The sequence below is a fragment of the Trachemys scripta genome, chromosome 2 (assembly GCF_013100865.1).
Source record: "Trachemys scripta elegans isolate TJP31775 chromosome 2, CAS_Tse_1.0, whole genome shotgun sequence".
In the NCBI taxonomy this organism is placed as follows: Eukaryota; Metazoa; Chordata; order Testudines; family Emydidae; genus Trachemys; species Trachemys scripta.
Window position 1 is genome coordinate 87,747,207 of NC_048299.1, and position 19,518 is coordinate 87,766,724.

General features: G+C 39.4%; 1 protein-coding gene across 2 annotated transcripts in view; it reads right to left on the minus strand.

Moving 5' to 3' along the window:
- ELMO1 (engulfment and cell motility 1) overlaps nt 1–19,518 on the minus strand; it is a 322,852-nt gene that overhangs the window by 34,419 nt on the left and 268,915 nt on the right. For both annotated transcript variants that reach the window (XM_034761212.1, XM_034761213.1), the window contains one exon: nt 2,663–2,826. In XM_034761212.1, the coding sequence (XP_034617103.1) occupies nt 2,663–2,826 (164 nt within the window). The remainder of the gene's footprint in view (nt 1–2,662; nt 2,827–19,518) is intronic.

Genomic DNA, 19,518 nt, shown 5'->3' on the forward strand with positions numbered 1-19,518 from the left:
CCCCCCCCCCCCCCCCCCCCCCGGAGCACTGCTTTATTGCGTTATATCCGAATTTGTGTTATATTGGGTCGCGTTATATCAAAGTAGTGGTGTACTACATCATCTGCAAAAAACGTGCACGGGGGGGGGAGGCACTCTCTGGATGTCTTTTGTAAGTGCATCAAGCACCAACATGAACAAAGAGGGGCTCAGGGCAGAGCCTTGATGTGCCCTGACTCTTACTCGTAACTATTCTATTTCTCCATTTGGCTTTTTAACTGTGGGTGCACCCTTCCATAGCCATTCAAAAATGATCACATTCAAACACACCCTGTTTTCCCATGGATTTGCTATTTTGCCAGAACTGGAAGTAGATAAGACTTGAGCTCTGATGTCCCAATAACACTGTGACCTTAGGGAAACAAATTCCTCCTTGCAAAACTGAGCTAATGCAATTATGTGAGTCTAAATTAATAACTAAAATAAATAATAATAATAATAATAATGCCACCATTCCCACTTCAAACTCAAACAAAAGTTGATTTGGAGCATTGTAGTCCAAAAGTTTGAAGAGCTATAACTTCTGTATTTTATATGTGGGAACATCAGCAAAAAGGCTCCTTCATGCTGGGGCAATGAATAGTTACCATCCATTAGCCACATCCTACTACACCTCTAAATAAGGCTACTGACTTTATATTCAGTTGTGAACAATTTCTTTCTAAGTATCTGCAATTCTTTAGGTCTCTGTGGAGAACCAAAACTACCTTCTCTGGCTTGTTCTCTCTTTTACACACAATGGAGTCATGATTTTGTACTTACGTTATTAGTGGCATCTACACAATTTGTGAGAGTTCCGTACATGGAGCCAAATCACAGGGGAAACTAAAAGAGCACTTTCCCTTCACAATCAAGAATAAGTGATCAGAGATGTAATCAAAATGGGAATTCATAGAATTTAAATCACCATGAATACAGTCATGATTGTTTAAAAAGCTTAGTTATTTATTTCTTAAGCTTAACATTTGTCTTGGATCTGAAATGAGTTTCTTTAACATTTACACTGCTTTTAATTGTATCATGGAATGCATTCATTACATTTTGTGGATGCAGACTTTACACTGTGACAATGGCTAGCAACACTGATATTTGGAATCTGAGAGCTTGTGCTGCACTAGCAAATTTCACCATGGTAGGCCAGGCTCAAAGTGAATATAAATAGTTGACAAAAAGAACATGAGTACTTGATGGATATGCATCCGAAGAAGTGGGCTGTAGTCCACGAAAGCTTATGCTCTAATAAATTTGTTAGCCTCTAAGGTGCCACAAGTACTCCTGTTCTTTTTGCGGATACAGACTAACACGGCTGCTACTCTGAAACCTGAAATAAATAGTTGACTCACTGGGAAAGCGAGGAAAACAAGAAGCTTTGGGGACAGGTGTAGCACCACTAAGCTGCTTTGAATCTCTGGGTGTTACAAAAGATTGGCAAAGAACTGCTTTGAAGTGTAAGGATGCAAAGCATTTGTATTCCAGTTTTGAACTGATGCAAGACTACAGATTATATCAATTCTAACTGGGTTCTAGGTCCTAACATTCTAATAATCTGAAGACATAAAAGAATCATTGTCCCTTTGATTCCAGTTAGTATTATTAAAGTTTGTAACTCTCCTTAGTTTATGCTTTCACCATTGTCCTGTCCGAGAAAGGCCCATGGAGTTTGCACATAAATGTATTTTTGCGGATAAACCAAAACCATATATGAATCCTTTTGAACTCCAGAGTGATGAAACTGAATTACCTAAATACAAATCCATCTTTACAGTTTCATCCCATTCAACTTCAAATGTGGCCAACGTTTCATGAAATTTTGGTTTAAAATGATGGAACTCTCACAGTTTCTCAGCTGATCATCTCAAAAGGTTTCTGTTAGTCTGGGTCAAAAGACATGAGATTTGAGCACCACTGAAGATGAACCTGCCCTATGTCAATAGTTTGGCTTCAAACCCTACCCCAGTGCAGATCCGAAGTCACTTCCATGGCTCATCTTTAGGATTTTCACATATAATGCAGATGCAGACATTTTGAGAAGCAAACACAAGCTATAATAGAGATACCACAACTGATACATAGCATTAGACCATATGGAATGAGTATTACACTGCATATATGTTAACAAGAAATCACCTAGAAATAAGTAACTGTACCTTACTAACATCAAAGATAAAACAAGCAAAGAAAAGATGACACTATCACGCAAACACTTTTTTATGGAGCCAATTTATACTGCGGCTAGTGCTCTGGGCTATTTCCCTGGCTCAGAGAAGTGATATTTTGAATCTTTATGGGGCATTGGACAGAAGACAAAATTTCACCTTAAAAAAATTAATGTGCACACACAACCACACAAAGCATGGAAATGGTAAAGCAACATTTGCTGCAAATAAGTCATGCTAGGCCCTATAGGGATTAGCCAAATCTGTTATAACTGAACTCAAAGAAACAGTTGAGATTCCCAGCAGAAGAAAGCATATGCACTTCAATCAGAGGCTATTCCACTGCTTTTGAGCAGTGCTCCCTGGGCAATTTTTCCCCCGGGTTCTCCCTGAACAGTTCACAAATGCTATTCACATTTGTTAGTCCTTCCATGCAAGAAGTGACTTAGAGAGGAGACAGTACTTACAGAATTGGACGAGACTGGAAATCTTCCTGGTTCATTCTCTCGGATTGACGGATTTTCAAAATTTCTGTGTAACTTAGATTCTGAAGTTTACTTTTGAATTGGTCCAGAGAGCTAGGCTTGGTAGTGAGTGCTCTCATTATTTGCTCTTTCACCACCTGCATTACCTGTGGACGAAAGCAAGAAAGTATTATTTTTTTAACTCTTTGGTTTTGATTTCAAATAATATTCCAGTGTATGTTGCAATTAGATGGTGTGGGGAACAGGAGAATTTTAATAATTATCCATAGTGATCACAACGCAAATTTTGCACCATGGACTGCAAAGGAGTTGACCTCTAATTGGATGCCACATATAACAACAAGGGCTCAACTACACTACAATAAATAATCCTCTTGGGGGACCCACTTACAATACAGTTATCTGCTAATACTGTTAAAAAGCAATTCCTGCTTTCTAGTGTGAATGGGACTGTCACTGTCTTACAGTACCACGCTATAGTCCTGCTTTAGCCTGGTTTGGGGACAAAGGAGTAACAGAAGGTTGTGTCTCTTCTACGTTGTAAGATAGAACTACATTTTAATCATGTAAGGGGAACCAACTAAACAGAATGCCCCAACACAATTTTTATCATAGAAAATGGTATAGTCTGTAATAGGGTGACCAGTGTGAAAAATCAGGACGGGGGTAAAGAGTAATAGGCACCTACATAAGACAAAGCCCTAAATATCAGGACTGTCCCTATAAAATGGGGACATCTGGTCACCCTAGTCTGTCAGAGTCCTGAGACTGAATTCGCTCCCTGGTTTCTGCCAACTCAGCCCAGGCTGTAGGGCCCCTTCAGAAAGTCTACGTGGAGACGGAATGCAACAGTGCAAACTGTTGGGGGTCTGGAGCTGGGTGGATAGCTCACAAAGCTGGAGAGCATCCATAAGAAGGGCTTTATGGCACTCCTAGTGGAGTTTAAAGCTGCCCTCCCCAGCAGAGGGCAGTAGCAAAGTCTGATGACTGCAGTACTTTGCTCCACTCTGTATTGCATATGGGGAGGGGTGCATCTGATATATATATATGCAGGTATAACTGCTGTGTGATTATGATGTGCTTTTCTTTTCCATTCCAGTTTTCTCCCCCTTTGGCTTTCTCAAGACTATTTGGTTCAACCACTCGAGTTTCAACCTCAGCCTAGAGGGTCACTGATCTTCACACTGTCTCAGGCACCCATTATTTATTCACAAGGAGTAGAGTACATAGCGAAGGAAATGAAGCTAGTAACAAAAGAATATAAAATCAGGAGAGGGTGATCAATTTTCTAAGGTTGCTATAGGATTGCTTTTGAAGCAGTGCCATAAAAAATGCAGACTAAAGAATTAGAATGAAAGATGTCTGTACAACAGAGAGATATCTACATATTAACTATGTTGCTAGGAGAAAACTGTTGAGACACAGTTAACTTAGGGGATTTGTTTGGCACCAGTACCCATAAATATATATCACAGATTGATCTCTCTCTCGCTCGCTCTCTTTGCTTCTTTCCTCACTGCTGGTACAAATAACATATTTTGAAATGCTTATCTGATTCTGTCTTTAGGTGGAGTGGGGGAAAAAAAAAAGTTTATCAGACTTAAAAAGATCTTTCTCCCTCACAGCCAAGCCAGGCTGACAAGGAGGAGGAAATAGTAACATTCAGCCCAGATCAAAGCAGATCTGTGATAGGAATTAACATCTGGGAAAAGAGGGTAGAAAATATTCTTGCATAGTTTTTTCTTTTCTTTTATTCCTTCGTCTTCACTAATATTTCTAAAAATGGAAGCTTGAGCCGTTAGCAGACTACGCATTCTGAAAAAGTTCCTTTTCCCAAACGTGTGTAAGTTATTGTTTTAGTTTCACTGCATCAACCTTGAAACTGTCATCAGCTGAGCTGTGTTTTTGACGTTCATTTCTTGAGATGCAACATCCCTTTTAGACATGAGCTATCTACTCATTCTAGTCTTGCTACCAGGTGCAGTAAGCAAATTGAAGCAATTAAAAAGAGATAAGAAAAGCTCTCTATTGCATGAACTGCACACTCCTGAGCTTTTTCCAACAATCCATTTCCAAAAGATGATGATTTTTTCCCCCTCATATTTCTCTCTCTTCAATCAGGCACAAGTTTACATTTCCCCATCTACTTCCAAAGGGTCATTTTCTGCTGCCCTTACTCAGAGGAGCACTTTACTTTGAGTATGAACTTGCAGAGTAATAGACTACTCTTCATAAGTTTGGTAGACTCTGGCCCAAACAAAGTAGAGGGTCCAATCAATCAATCAATCAATCAATCCACACATTTTAATATCCCTATCATTGTGGTATTTGGGCCATATCTATAAGATTTTTTAAGGATAATTCATCAGGTAAAAATATCTAGGATTCTTTATTCCATGTTTCAGCTGCTGTTCCTTCACCACTTATAGTGATGTTTGCTTTCAGGTGGCTGCTGTTTGCAGTCCACCAGATAGACCTCTTCTAACTGGTTATTCTACTTAGCTTATTGGCATGGGATGAGTGATTGATTCTATTTCAAAGAGGATGTCTGTATGCTTTTAAACTGATCATTTAAGAGGAACAACTTTTCTCATTGGCTACATTCACAATATAGCTAACAGATGACGCAAGTCAAAGTGTTAAATATGCCATCCCTGGCTACTGATTTTACATTACCCCAGAAATTAAATGTAAATGAGCACATTATCACGATGTTTGAACACGAAGAGACTGATCCAAAGTTGAGGGGAATCCTTGCAGTGACTTCAATGGGCTTTGGATCAGGCCCTAAAGGAGTTTCTGAAGTCTAATGAAAAAAATGTCCATAAAAGAATAGCCAGAAACTGATGCTCCTAACGTAAGGAATAGGTGTACTGCTTATTCATAAACCCATACTAGACAGACCAGGTTCCATCTGATTTCTGGTTCCATCTTTCTTTTTCTGTCTTCTTGGCAGCAATTATAGCACCAGTGAAGGCAAACATGCCACCCCAGTTCAGTTTTTCCAATGAGCATGAATTTGGCCCTGGGTATCCCCTCTATTTATCAAGATTGTTACAGGTTCTAGTTGAGCATCTTTAACATAAAGACCTCAGATAGAACATGGTTTTAAAACACTGTAGTTAGCTCAGCTCTTAAAGGCCCAATGCTGGACTGTTCACTGCAATTGATTTTTACATCCAACCAACAGCCATGATTTCTGCACCTCGTACTATGCAGTTGCTAACCTTAAAGTACATTTTCAAATGTAGATACTTAAAGTTAGGCACCTAAATAAGTGGTCTGATTCTCAAAGATGCAGAGCGCCCCCAACTTCCATTGAAGTGGAGTGCTCATCACCTCAGAAAATCAAATCATTAATTTAGATGCTAAAGTTGCAAACACTTACACACATGCTTGACTTTAAGACTATGAGTGATCCCTGTATTTGCAGTAGCTGTTGTAATGCAAATAATGTGTGCGTTTTCCAATGCTATAATCTTGAAAGCTAACCAGAGGAGAATTGTTAAAGAATGATCCAGTCCTCTTTGTGACACCTTTTCCCCCATCAGCACAAGATGGCAGAGTCAACAGGCATGCCTTAAAAACTAGTGCATGCCAGAGCTAAGCCATTGAGGCGATTATCTTCTTTTTAGTGTTAGTTGTGGAATGGTATTTAACAAGTCAACCTAAGTGCCACAGATGCTAGTTGAGTCATCTCCCTAGCATTGGGAACCACTGCCAAGAACTTCTTATCTGCTCAAAATCTCTAAAGCTGAGTTGCTAGCTCTTGATTACTGCTGCTTGGTAGATTAACTGCTCTAAGCTTAGGATCAACACATTTAAAAATTGACCTTACAGGTGTAATTAAAGGAACTCTTTTCCTCAGTATTTCTTAGGATATATCTACACTACTAGACCTATAGTGACACAGCTGCAGCTATGCCACTATAGCAATGTGGTGCAGACACTTACTACAATGATGGAAGGAGTTTTTCCATTGCTGTAGTAAATCCACCCCCTTGAGGGGAGTAGTTAGGCTCATGGAAGAATTCTTCCATTGACCTAGCAACGTCTACACTGGGGCTTAGGTTGGGTTTAACTACATTCCTTGTGTGTGAATTTTCCACACCTCTGAGCAACATAGCCAGGCCGACCTAAGTTTTAAGTATACACCAGGCCTCCATGTTGTTAAACATAAACATTATATATGGTGATTGCAAATGCATTATATATTTTTTTCCCATAGGACATATGCAAGATTAGATTTTGAGGGGGAACATTTTCTCCATCTTGTATCCTTTTTGTTTGATTTTTTCTAGACTGATCCCCTGTTATGTGGTGAGGCAGAACTATGAGTTGGGCAGTTTGCTAAAGGTGGTCAACTTAACTGAGGCTAGTCAAAGAGTGGTAAAAAATTAAATATATTTTTTATGTTGTGGAGCACAGTGACTTAAGCCCAACTTACTTATCTGGAATGAGATGGCAGTGCCTTTCATGTCTATCGAATCTAACCTATCTACTGGATTTCTAAATTGGCCATTACTATGTTATCTAACTTCATATACAACTTTTTAGATAGCTCTCAACATATCCTTGTTTGACGTCATCTCTGTCAAGTCACATTTTGATTACTTCTATCTCCCCACCACTCTTATCTTTTTCTCTTTTGTTCTCTCTTATCTCTTGGCATCGGAATTTATTTCTATGCAAAATAAAGACTATCCCATTCAAGTAGACAGATCAGAAGTCTGAACCCTTTGGCTTTACAGTAAGGGCTTGTCTACACAACCCCACAGGGCAGACTACGGAGGTATGCGTTGCAGCATGCACTGATGCGTTGCACCGTAACTACCCCCACATAGCCCCTGCTAGCATGAACTAAAAGGTACCTAGTTTGCGTTAACACAGTCCTGTTTGAAACAAGCCATTTAAATATCAACACTGTTAACTTTTTCAGAACTGACCGTTTTAACAGAAACATCCAGCATCAATGCATCAGCACATGTGGTAGTTGTAGAGATGGGGTGGGGTGGGGAGGTAGAGGGGCGGGGATGATTGCTTCCCTAAATCAGTTTTTGTAAGTATAGAAATACTGGCATGAAATTACAAAGGTCACAAGGATAGTTAGCAGTTTGAAACTTTCCACATAAAATCGACAGCAGTAGAGACTTCGCTATTGCTGTCGATTGCATATGGAAGGCACTCAGACACTAAAGAAATAGGTGGCAATATAAAATCCAAAGATAGACGCCTGATAATTAAAATCTGTGTATTGATTGTTTAAATCAAATACAGAAGTATAACTATACATATCTAGAAAAAGATACAGGCCCAGATTTTCAGAAGTGACTATTGATTTGGGGTTCTTTGATTTTTGGGTTTTTAACTGGACACCTCAAACGAGTTTGGTTTTCAGAAAGTGCAAAGCTCCCACTCTCTTAAAATCTGGCCCCTTCTATGTGTCTCAAGTTAACTACTCCAAAACACAGGTACCCAAAATAACTAGTCACTTTTTAAAATGTAGGCAACAGTATAAATAGACAGTGCCATAGCCTCAGAGTTCTTCAAGGCTGATCTCTTTCTCCTCAAGTCTCAGCTCCAGGATTCATTCCTCAAATGAATTTCCTGTCCTCTGCCCAGGAGGAGAGTTGAGATTCCTACCAGGGGGTAGGAATGAGCATCTATTAGCCTCCTTTTCTATGCCTACCCTGGACAGGGAGTGGTGAGGAAAGATATGGGCTTGAACACGAGCTAAGGAGAACAACTGTTTTGCCTTTCAGCTCCTAGGGGCCATTCCTGAGGATGCTGAGCAGTAGTCTCCCCTTCCTGCTTTTTCCATCTTTCTCTGGTCTTATCACTCACCAGTGACAGCTGCTTCCCAGCTCTATGAGGCGCCAGACTGGACAGAGTGGCTGGGGATAGGAGGAGTGAGATTGTTGCTTAGCAGAGATCTGTGGAAGTGGGGGAAAATGAACAACTACATTTCTCCTCAGATGTGGGCAGGTGGGAAAAGAGGCTCCATGGCCTAAGCACTATGCAGAAGATTATTTTGAGAATGAAGCCAGGAGGGAGTTGGAATTTAGGTATTCCTGGTGGAAGTAAAGTAGATCGCTTTGCCATTGCTATGTCTGGGTGTTCTGTAAATACAGTTCAGTGGAAATGCACCATTAATTGCTGCACTAGACTCATTATATCCCTGACCTAGAGCACATCTGCAGACAAAGGAAATAGTCTGCTGGGAACTAAACAAATGGCTTGGTTTTACATTTCATTTCAGGAGTACAATCTACTGGTTGCACTGACACATTTTCCTTGGTGAACACATATCTGCACCGGTTCTCTTGGAGACCTCCAATCTATTTATAACATTGTTTGGGGATTTTTTGGTTGACTGAAGTCAGAAATAGAAGCAGAGGAATGGACTCTGAGGAATAGCAGCTTGAATATGATGCAGTAAATGATAAAAATACGGGAAAAGGATTTCTAGGAAAGAAGTGATGTGGCTGGAGAGATAGGGAAGGAAGATGACTTCAGTAGTGGCACATTGAATAGATTGAAGGAGGCAAGATAAGAAGAAAGAAGGCTGGAAAGAAGGGTATAGCTATGAAGAAGAAGGATGGCCAGGGCGGGGACAGGGGTGTAGAAGGGTGGAATGTTGTTATTGCAGCAAAGCTGTTACAGCTGCTCAGGGCTTCGGTCCTTGGAGCTCCAGTGTTATCAGCACTAGCAGAGAGTGCAGCCTGCTAATTCAGCAGACCTTGATGTTACTTATAGGGAACAACGAGAGGCATGGTTTGGTGACAACGGCACTTAGCCAGGTTTATTGCACTCAAGTACATTAACAACAAGGAGCGGCTCAGTCAGCAGCAGCAGTCTTTGCTGTCCCCTCAGCCACACAAAAGGTTAAGGCAAGGTCTCCTGACATGTATAGATTAAGACAAACAACTGGAATAAACAATTTACATACCATCTTACATGTTTTATGACATCTGTTTGTTACTCCCCCTTGTACCTTTTTCCTGGTATTGCAGACAAAACATCCCTATTCATTATTCTGTCAAACACTCTTATCTTGTGCTAGATTGGAGTGTATTTGTATTGGCATTCTGGAATGTATTTACGCAACTATTTAGTGCCTAGTACTTTCTAGGAGTACTTATGTTTTAGCAACGCTAGCAGCATCTTTGCCAAGTTTATGTATCAGATAGTGAACTTTAATACATGGCCTGACTTTCATTCACAGCCTCTGTTTCAGGCCTAAGGTTTTGCACTAGGACCAGTGCTCCTCTCTCTTTATTACGAGAGGTTTTAGCAGTATGGATTAGCAAAATAAGGATGGAATCTGGTTTATATTAAAAGACAAAGAAACCAAAGCACCAGTGAAAGATCAGATAGGGTGGGAGAAGGGTCAACGATATGAGAAGTCTGTGAACCTGGGAGACAGTACTACAATGGAGTTTCAATAGTGACAGAGCAGGAAAGCAGAGGAGAAGGATCTGGAGAAGAGATAATGGAAGAAGATCAAATGAAAGGAAACAGAAGGGACAAAAGGAGGAGTAAAGGAAGGGGTAAAGGGTAAAGCGTGAGGGTCAGGAGACAGCCAATAGAAAAAAAATATCAACAGAGACTGGGATGAAGGAGGACAGAGTGAAACTAATGGTGGAGAAGAGAGAAATGAAAAAAGGTGTTTAAGAATGTGTGAAATGCAGGATGAATGAGACTAGGAAAAGGACTTGAGAAGAAAGTCATCAGCAGGAATCTTGCAAGAACTAATCATGTGAGTTTTCATGCATTTTGGTTCAAAAACTGAGAACAGCTCACAACATTTTGACAGAATTGAATCTGCACACAATCTGGCCTCAAAACTCATCTAAACATAATCTGAATAATCTGAACAGTACTTCCTGAGTGCATCTCTGATTTAAATAGGAACTACTGAGGGATGAGAAGCATCTTTCTTTACATTTAATATGTACAGAAGGAGATGAATATTTGCACCAAAAATGAGACTTAAATTGGTCTCCTTTTTGTTCATCATGCCCCTGGAGCAAGTGAGGCAAGAGATGACTCCTGAATGACAAAGCTTTTCTGCCCAAGTAAAATAATGTGCAAAGTTAATATGATGGTCTCTGTAAACTCACTTGTTAGTTAATTGAAATCTTAGTTCAACCAAGATTACATTATTGCTTTCAGTATCTGACAAAGGCTCCTGGCAAAATAAAACATGCACAAATCATTTGTGGGTGGCATTTAATCCAGGGCTTTTCACTAACAAAATGTGCTTAGCTCCTCAAACAAGTTTTCAAGGAGGGAGAGGAGATGGAAAAGAGAGAGAGTGTGAGAGAAAGGGGGGGAGGAGGAGGAGAAAGAATGTCTACACTTTAATTTTTAATCATGTTTTAACATGTGATAATTAACATGCTGTAAATTCTAATGGAGACAGGAAACAAATATTTAGGTTAAACATGACTAGAAACAAATATTTATGTCCTAGAACAAATATTTGTGTGGTGCCTCCATCACAATTTACAACTGTCTTAGTAACCTGTTAATTAATATATGTTCAAACAGGACTAAAAGTTCAGCTATAGATTTGTGTACTCACAGATTGCTAGTATTGGGGAGGGATAGGGAGGAATAGGCAAACTTTTAAATCCACAATATCCTATATTAACTTAATATAAAAAATAGATACCAAAACAAGTTAAATTAAAATTACAGGACCTGGTACTGTTCTAAATTACACTAGTTTATATCCCAACCAACTATTGAATACAACTGTTTAGAAAACAGAATTTCCATCCCATGGGAAAATCTGATATTTTGACTTTTGTTTTTGTCCTGAAATGGGATGCAAAGTTGAAATACTGAACATTCTCGTGGAATGAAAAGATCCAATACAAATTTGATTTAGGAATGTCAAAATGAAAAATTTCAAAAGTTTCAAGTGAAATGAAATGTTTCATTCCAAATTGTCAGCATTTTAGACATTTCCAGATGTCTAAATTATGATTAGAAACAAAACATTTCATTTCAAATTTTCTCATTAGAAAACCTGAAAACGTAATGAAAATGGACATTTTTCACACTATTACAAAACTCCATATTTCATCAGGAAACCTTTTTGGTAAAATAATTTTGACCAGCTCTGTTAATGAAATGCAGATACTCTGGGGTTAACATTGGCATAACTGAGAGCAGTACCAAAGCAGGAATTTCAAATTAAATGCTCACATTTCAGCTTTAATTTACATGATCAAGAGAAAAGTGACAAAGATATGGCTCAAGGATGAGCTGGCAGCCCTCTTTAAATTTCCTGACCTTTGTTAATATGCATCATGGCTTAAACATTTTTTTTTAATTTTGTTATATTAAATAGAGGAAACCTTCACAGTACATAATAAAGTGTACCTTGCATACTTTACTAGAGAGAATGGAATTGTGTCTTTGGATTGAGTCCTTTGTCCAGTGTACATACGGATATGCCTTTGTGAAGAAACACAGCAGGCGAAATCATCAGCGGATGTAATTTGGTGTAGCTCTGTTAAATTCAATGGTGCAATGGCAATTTCTATTAGCTGAGGATCTGCCCAAGGTTTGCAAACTACAAAGTCAGGTATTTGCAAAGATGTACTATTTATCTGGATAAATTTGTATTTTATTATGCATCATATTTTCTAATGAGTAAGCAATAATAATTCTTAGGTAAATACCTATTTTAATATTCAGATCACTGAAGAAAGCAATGAGCTAAAAAACTTGTCTACAGAGTACCAATTCCTTAGCACTCTTCCAATTAACAGTTTAGTGTTTTAAGTGATAGGTGCATCAATGTTATCAAAAGGTCCATTCAGTGCTGGAAGAATAAAAAAATGGTCATAAGAATTAATTAAGCCATTTATAAAATATATGAAGCAGTGAATAGAGCAAATCCATTCTGACTAGTCAGATCTTAAATGTGTCTAGAAAAGCTATTATTATCTATTGTATAAATCCTTCTGAGTTCACAAATTACTGACCTGGCAGATCATAATAAATGTCTTCAAGGCTGGTAAAGCCCAAATTCTGATTTCAGTTGTTGCACATGTGCAAATAAACCGATATGCTAAAAATCTTTAGGAAATTATTTTAATTGAGAAAAAATCCTAACAAACATTCTCTCTGGGGCAGGGACCATCTTTTTTTACTTTGTATCTGTACAGTGTCTAGCACAATGAGGTTCCTGCTCCCTGACTGGAGTGTTCAAGCACTACTGCGTAACACAAATAATAAATGACAACAATGCACATTAATTATTTTGCCCCTTTGTATTAAAGAACTTAAAACAGGAATACAGAAAGCAAAGCCTGTGAGGCTATTCTTACAAGAAGAAATATGGTAACGAAGTTGCCATATTCTGCTACAAAAACTGCATGAGCTTTTGTGGTTTAAGCTGTGAGACCTGTGAGTTTTTGATTGTTGGGGATCCTGAGGTCTTTTTTTTTTTACTCTCACTCACATAAAACTCCTGCTGAAGTCAATGGGAATTTTATCAAAGAAGAACTGAGGAAAAATTTCAGGATTTGGACTAAAATGAATTCATTTTCCACAATGATTTACCCCCTGCTTTGATCCCCAGCATTCCAGTCTCAGTTGACAACTTCTTCAAACGCAGTTACATCCTGGAACCAGTTATCATGGTGAGTTCTAAACAGCTGGACAGAGGAGTTTATAATCTCAGTGATGAAAGACCTTTAGCTATGGTAACAGGAATGGCATCACTGTAACAAAATCACTGTACTTATTCCATGTTGTAAATCTTGACACCTAATAAGTCTGCAGTCTTTCATTCCAATAACTTGGGGCTACTTGTTGTGTGTCTTGGGACAGGAAAAATCTTTTCAGAATTCATTGCAAGCCATTTGTTTTCCTTTAAAAGGATAATGTCAACCTATGTAGGCTCTAAAATGAAGCAAATTAAAAATAATCAGTCTCATTCGGAAGTTCCCCTAATGCCTCAGATGTAATTAAGCAAAGTTATATATCAGGATTTTCTTTTATTAACTGTCGTTGGTTCACAACGACTCAAACAGCACAGGTTGTGCTACAGTGAACATGTCCCATGTGCATATACATAGTTCAGTATTTCTGTATGGGGCGGTGTGCAAGTGGAGTCAAATGAACTGAAATGCTATTGCTCTTCCTGCAGATTCTTAACTGTATTGTGAAACATGAGTACAATCAAGAGCATGGCATATAGTGAAGCCAATGGGCTCCATAGAGCAGTTCTACTGTCTGAGCCCTGGTCTACACTGGGTGGGGGAATCGATCTAAGTATCCAAGTTACGCAACTTCACCACCAACGTACTTAGATTGACTTACCGTGGTGTCTTCACCACGGTGAGTCGACTGCTGCTGCTCCCCCGTCGACTCTGCTTGCACCTCTTACAGCACTGGAGTACAGGAGTCGACAGGAGACTCGGGGGCAATTTATCACATCTAGACTAGACCCTGACAGTACGTCTTCACTACCTGCCAGATCGGTAGGTAGTAATTGAGCTATCAGGAATCGATTTATCATGTCTTGTCTAGACGCGATAAATCGATCCCCAAACATGCTCCCCGTCGACTCCGGAACTCCACCAGAGCGAGAGGCGGAAGCAGAGTCAACGGGGGAGCCGCGGCCGTCAATCCCGCGCCGTGAGGACCCTAGGTAAATCGATCTAAGATACGCCGACTTCAGCTACATTATTCTTGTTGCATATCTTAGATCGATCCCTCCCCCCCAGTGTAGACCAGCCCTGAGTGTTAAGGAGAAGGGCCAGGGGAATTTATATGGGATGCTGCTTGGAGTGCACTGGAGCTGGAGCCTGCAGAAAGTGTGTATGTTCTGTACATTTGACCACACAGTATATCAGAATGCGAGATGACAGACATTTTTACAAACACCAGGTTTTAATACCTCACCCTGCATCCAGACTAGGGCTGTCAAGCAATTAAAAAAATAATCGTGATTAATCGCATTGTTAAACAATAATAGAATACCATTTATTTAAATATTTTGGATGTTTTCTACATTTTCAAATATATTGATTTCAATTACAACACAGAATACAAAGTGTACAGTGCTCACTTTATATTTATTTATTACAAATATTTGCACTGTAAAAAACAAAAGAAATAGTACATTTCAATTCACCTAATACAAGTACTGTAGTGCAATCTCTTTATCATGAAAGTTGAACTTACAAATGTAGAATTATGTACAAAAAAATAACTGCATTCAAAACTAAAACAATGTAAAACTTTAGAACCTGCAAGTTCACTCTGTCCTACTTCAGCCAATTGCTCAGACAAACGAGTTTGTTTACATTTACAAGAGATAATGCTGTCTGCTTCTTGTTTACGATGTCCCCTGAAAGTGAGAACAGGCGTTCGCATGGCACTATTGTAGCCGGCATCACAGGATATTTATGTGCCAGATGTGCTAAAGATTCATATGTCCCTTCATGCTTCAACTTCCATGCTTGAAGAAGACATGCGTCCATGCTGATGATGGGTTCTGCTTGATAATGATCCAAAGCAGAGCGGACTGACGCAGGTTCATTTTCATTATCTGAGTCAGATGCCACCAGCACAAGGTTGATTTTCTTTTTTAGTGATTCGGGTTGTGTAGTTTCCGCATCGGAGTGTTGCTCTTTTAAGACTTCTGAAAGCATGCTCCACACCTCGTCCCCCTCAGATTTTGGAAGGCACGTCAGATTCCTAAACCTTGGGTCGAGTGGTGTAGTTATCTTTAGAAATCTCACATTGGTACCTTCTTTGCGTTTTGTCAAATCTGCCGTGAAAGTTTTCTTAAAACGAAGAACATGTGCTGGGTCATCATCAGAGACTGCTATAACATGAAATATATGGCAGAATGCAGATAAAACAGAACAGGAGACATACAATTCTCCCCCAAGGAGTTCAGTCACAAATTTAATTAGCGCCTTATTTTTTTAACGAGCATCATCAGCATGGAAGCATGTCCTCTGGAACGGTGGCTGAAGCATGAAGGGGCATATGAATGTTTAGCATATCTGGCATGTAAGTACCTTGCAACACTAGCTACAAAAGTGCCATGCGAATGCCTGTTCTCACTTTTAGGTGACATGGTAAATAAGAAGCAGTCAGCAATATCTCCTGTAAATGTAAACAAACTTGTTTGTCTTAGCAATTGGCTGAACAAGATTTAGGACTGAGTGGACTTGTAGGCTCCAAAGTTTTACACTATTTTGTTTTTGAGTGCAGTTATGTAACAAAAAAAAAATCTACATTTGTAAGTTACACTTTCACGATAAAGAGATTGCACTACAGTACTTGAATGAGGTGAATTGAAAAATACTATTTCTTTTGTTTATCATTTTTACAGTTCAAATATTTGTAATAAAAATAATATAAAGTGAGCACTGTGCACTTTGTATTCTGTGTTGCAATAGAAATCAATACATTTGAAAAAGTAGAAAAACATCCAAAACTATTTAATAAATTTCAATTGGTATTCTATTGTTTAACAGTGCAATTCATCGTGATAAATTTTTAAATTGCAGTTAATTTTTTTGAGTTAATCGCATGAGTTAACTGCGATTAATTGACAGCCCTAATCAAAACACAACAATCAAACCAAAAACTAAGGAGATCGTGGCAGACAAAAAATGTCATCTGTTTGTTTTGTATCTCTGCTCTTCATTGAAAAACTTAGAATTTTTTTAACCATTTGAAGTTCTGATTCCTTCCAGAAAAGTGGAGTGGCACAGATTTGCATTTGAGTGTACCTCCCCCACCCAATGCACACGTGTGTGAACACAGACATGGACATGCACACACATCAGTTCATATTTACTATGGTAGTCATTTTATGGTAAGTAACACACTACTTTTTATCGCCTTCTGTTTCTTCCATTGCATATTGGGCTCTCTCTGCTTTCTCTTTTTGGACTTATGAAGTGTCCCCAAGAGCATACTGGGTAATACGAAATATCACAACACAAACCATGCATGGAGACACATCACTTTATATTTCAAGGAAGAGACAGGCAGGGGAAACCCTTTTAAGTATGGTATTATAGTACTGGGAAAAAATATAAAAGAGCATTGCAATACACTGTGTGGCAGCTGTGAAGTGGGAAAAAAGCCAAAAAACACAGCAGAGAAGGGGATGCAGAGCTGCATTGGTTGTTTCCATAGAAGAGTGAGATAAGAAGCCAGAAGAGAAGGGAAGCTGGGGGAAACAGCTGTCTGAAGAGCAGGGGGAACCAGATCTCAAAGCTTCACCTGCTCTACTTTAAGGAAGAGTTGCCTGCAGCTGTTAAGGGGAAGAGCAAAACTTCATGTCATTTCACCTGCCATCAGCATCCATGTCAAGGAGCCCGGTCTGCTGAAGACTGACTAGTTTGCCTGTCAACCATCTGCTCCCCAGGGAATCATGTATTTTGGGAGAAAAGGGCTCAGTATGCATGTGCACTCTTGACTGATGTGATGGGTTTCAGTACTTTATAAGAGACAATAAAAATTGGATTAATTATTTTAGAGACAGAGAGAACACAAAACAAATTAATCCACAGCTTTTGGTTTATCAGTCCTGCAAGGAGGCTTAACAAACTTTCCTTCTCCTGTGGCACATCATTAATCATTGCCAAACTAAACATGATCTCAGCACGGTTGGTGGTGCAGCTCACTGCCAAAACCTAATAAACAAACAAGAATGATGGCTGTCGGAGACACAGCATGCAGAGAAGGGTAGACAGTGAATTCGGGATTACATTTTTACTTTGATGGAAGGTAAAAGGCTGCTGCTGCTTAAGGCAATACAGCTGACATCAATTTCCAGATCCTACATGAAAAATAAAGGACTCAAGTATTTTTTGCACTTGTTAGACACAGGGAATGTTATTTAACCAGGGTGAAATTCATCTTGGTGCCCCATATGTAAATCCTGTAATAGGGCACTGCTGGTGGAATCCATGGGCAGGGTGAGGGGCCATGGGATCCATGACAATATAATGGTCTTAATTCTCCGCCCAAATTGTTGAGAGAGAACCTGTGTTGCTTCCTGGTCCTAGGACTGAGGAGGTATTTCTTCATTACAGCTACTATGTATTCATCAGCATAAAGCCCAATTATCTGGGCTCCATAGAGTGAAGTGACTTTTTCCCTTAGTGAATTTGGTATGTTTGACTGGGGTAAATGTGGCTCAATTGTGGACATAATTTTAACAAAAAGGCAACACATTGTGAGCTTACATCACTTGTGAATTTCTGAGTCAGAGGTCTGGAAATAACAAAATGGCTACTATTCATAGTTCTGTCCTGTCTTACTTTGTGACCTAGGGAAAGTCACTTGCAGCCACACTGTGCTATGCTTTACCCATCTGTAGAATGGGTATAATAATATTTACCATATCTAACCCACAGTAGTACTGTAAGATTCACTCAGTGTTCATAAAGCACTTTGCGATCATCAGATGCAAAGGATTATGTAGATTTGAAATAATATTTTGCTTTTGTTCCAATTTCAGAAGCTGTCAGATTGGACTCCAGGAAAAGAAAAGCTCTTCAGGAAATCAACAAACTGTGCTAATGAAAATCCATGGGCAACACGGTATCCTTCTTAAAGGTATAGAAATACTGGCATGAAATTACAAAGGTCACAAGGATAGTTAGCAGTTTGAAACTTTCCACATAAAATCGACAGCAGTAGAGACTTCGCTATTGCTGTCGATTGCATATGGAAGGCACTTAGACACTAAAGAAATAGGTGGCAATATAAAATCCAAAGATAGATGCCTGATAATTAAAATCTGTGTATTGATTGTTTAAATCAAATACAGAAGTATAACTATACATATCTAGAAAAAGATACAGGCCCAGATTTTCAGAAGTGACTATTGATTTGGGGTTCTTTGATTTTTGGGTTTCTAACTGGACACCTCTTAAACGAGTTTGGTTTTCAGAAAGTGCAAAGCTCCCACCCTCTTAAAATCTGGCCCTTTCTATGTGTCTCGAGTTAACTACTCCAAAACACAGGTACTCAAAATAACTAGTCACTTTTTAAAATGTAGGCAACAGTATAAATAGACAGGGCCGGCTCCAGGCACCAGCAAACAGGTGCTTGGGGCGGCCAAGGGGAAGGGGTGGCACGTCCGGCTCTTCGGCGGCAATTCAGCGGCGGGTCCCTCGGTCCCTCTCGGAGGGAAGGACTGGCCGCCGAATTGCTGCCGAAGAAGAAAGCGGTGCGGTGGAGCTGCCGCCGAAGTGCCACCAATCGCGATCGCAGCTTTTTTTTTTTTTTTCCGCCGCTTGGGGCGGCAAAAACCCTGGATCCGGCCCTGTAAATAGATCCCTCCCACTAATATCATCTTCAAACACTGGTAGAGTGGGCAGCACAACGAGTTTGGAGTTTAGATAGCGCTCCATTATTATTTCTTTAAAGTACAATATTTTAACATGTACAGTGGGATGTGCAAAATGTTATGATTAATTAAGAAAACTTTCTTGGACCAGAAATGCACATATTGCTTTCTTCTGAAAGGAGACTACTAAAAGGAAGGCAAGCAGTGAATACTTAGACTTTAATAACACGTTGTCCTATCAACTCCTATAAGTTAAACAGCCCAGCTGCCATATGGAAAGTAGCCCTTGAGAGCATTAAATCTTAGTCACAGGTAGCTATGCTGAAGAAGAGGAATGATGAAAAGAAAACTATTGCACTAATAGGGCCAACTCTTCATTAGGGGCAGAATAGTTTCCAATGGTTGCAAATAAAAAGGGCAGATTTAAGACATTGCTCAAACAAAGATAAGAAAAGCTCCATCATAACAGACTTCACTTATAGAGCAA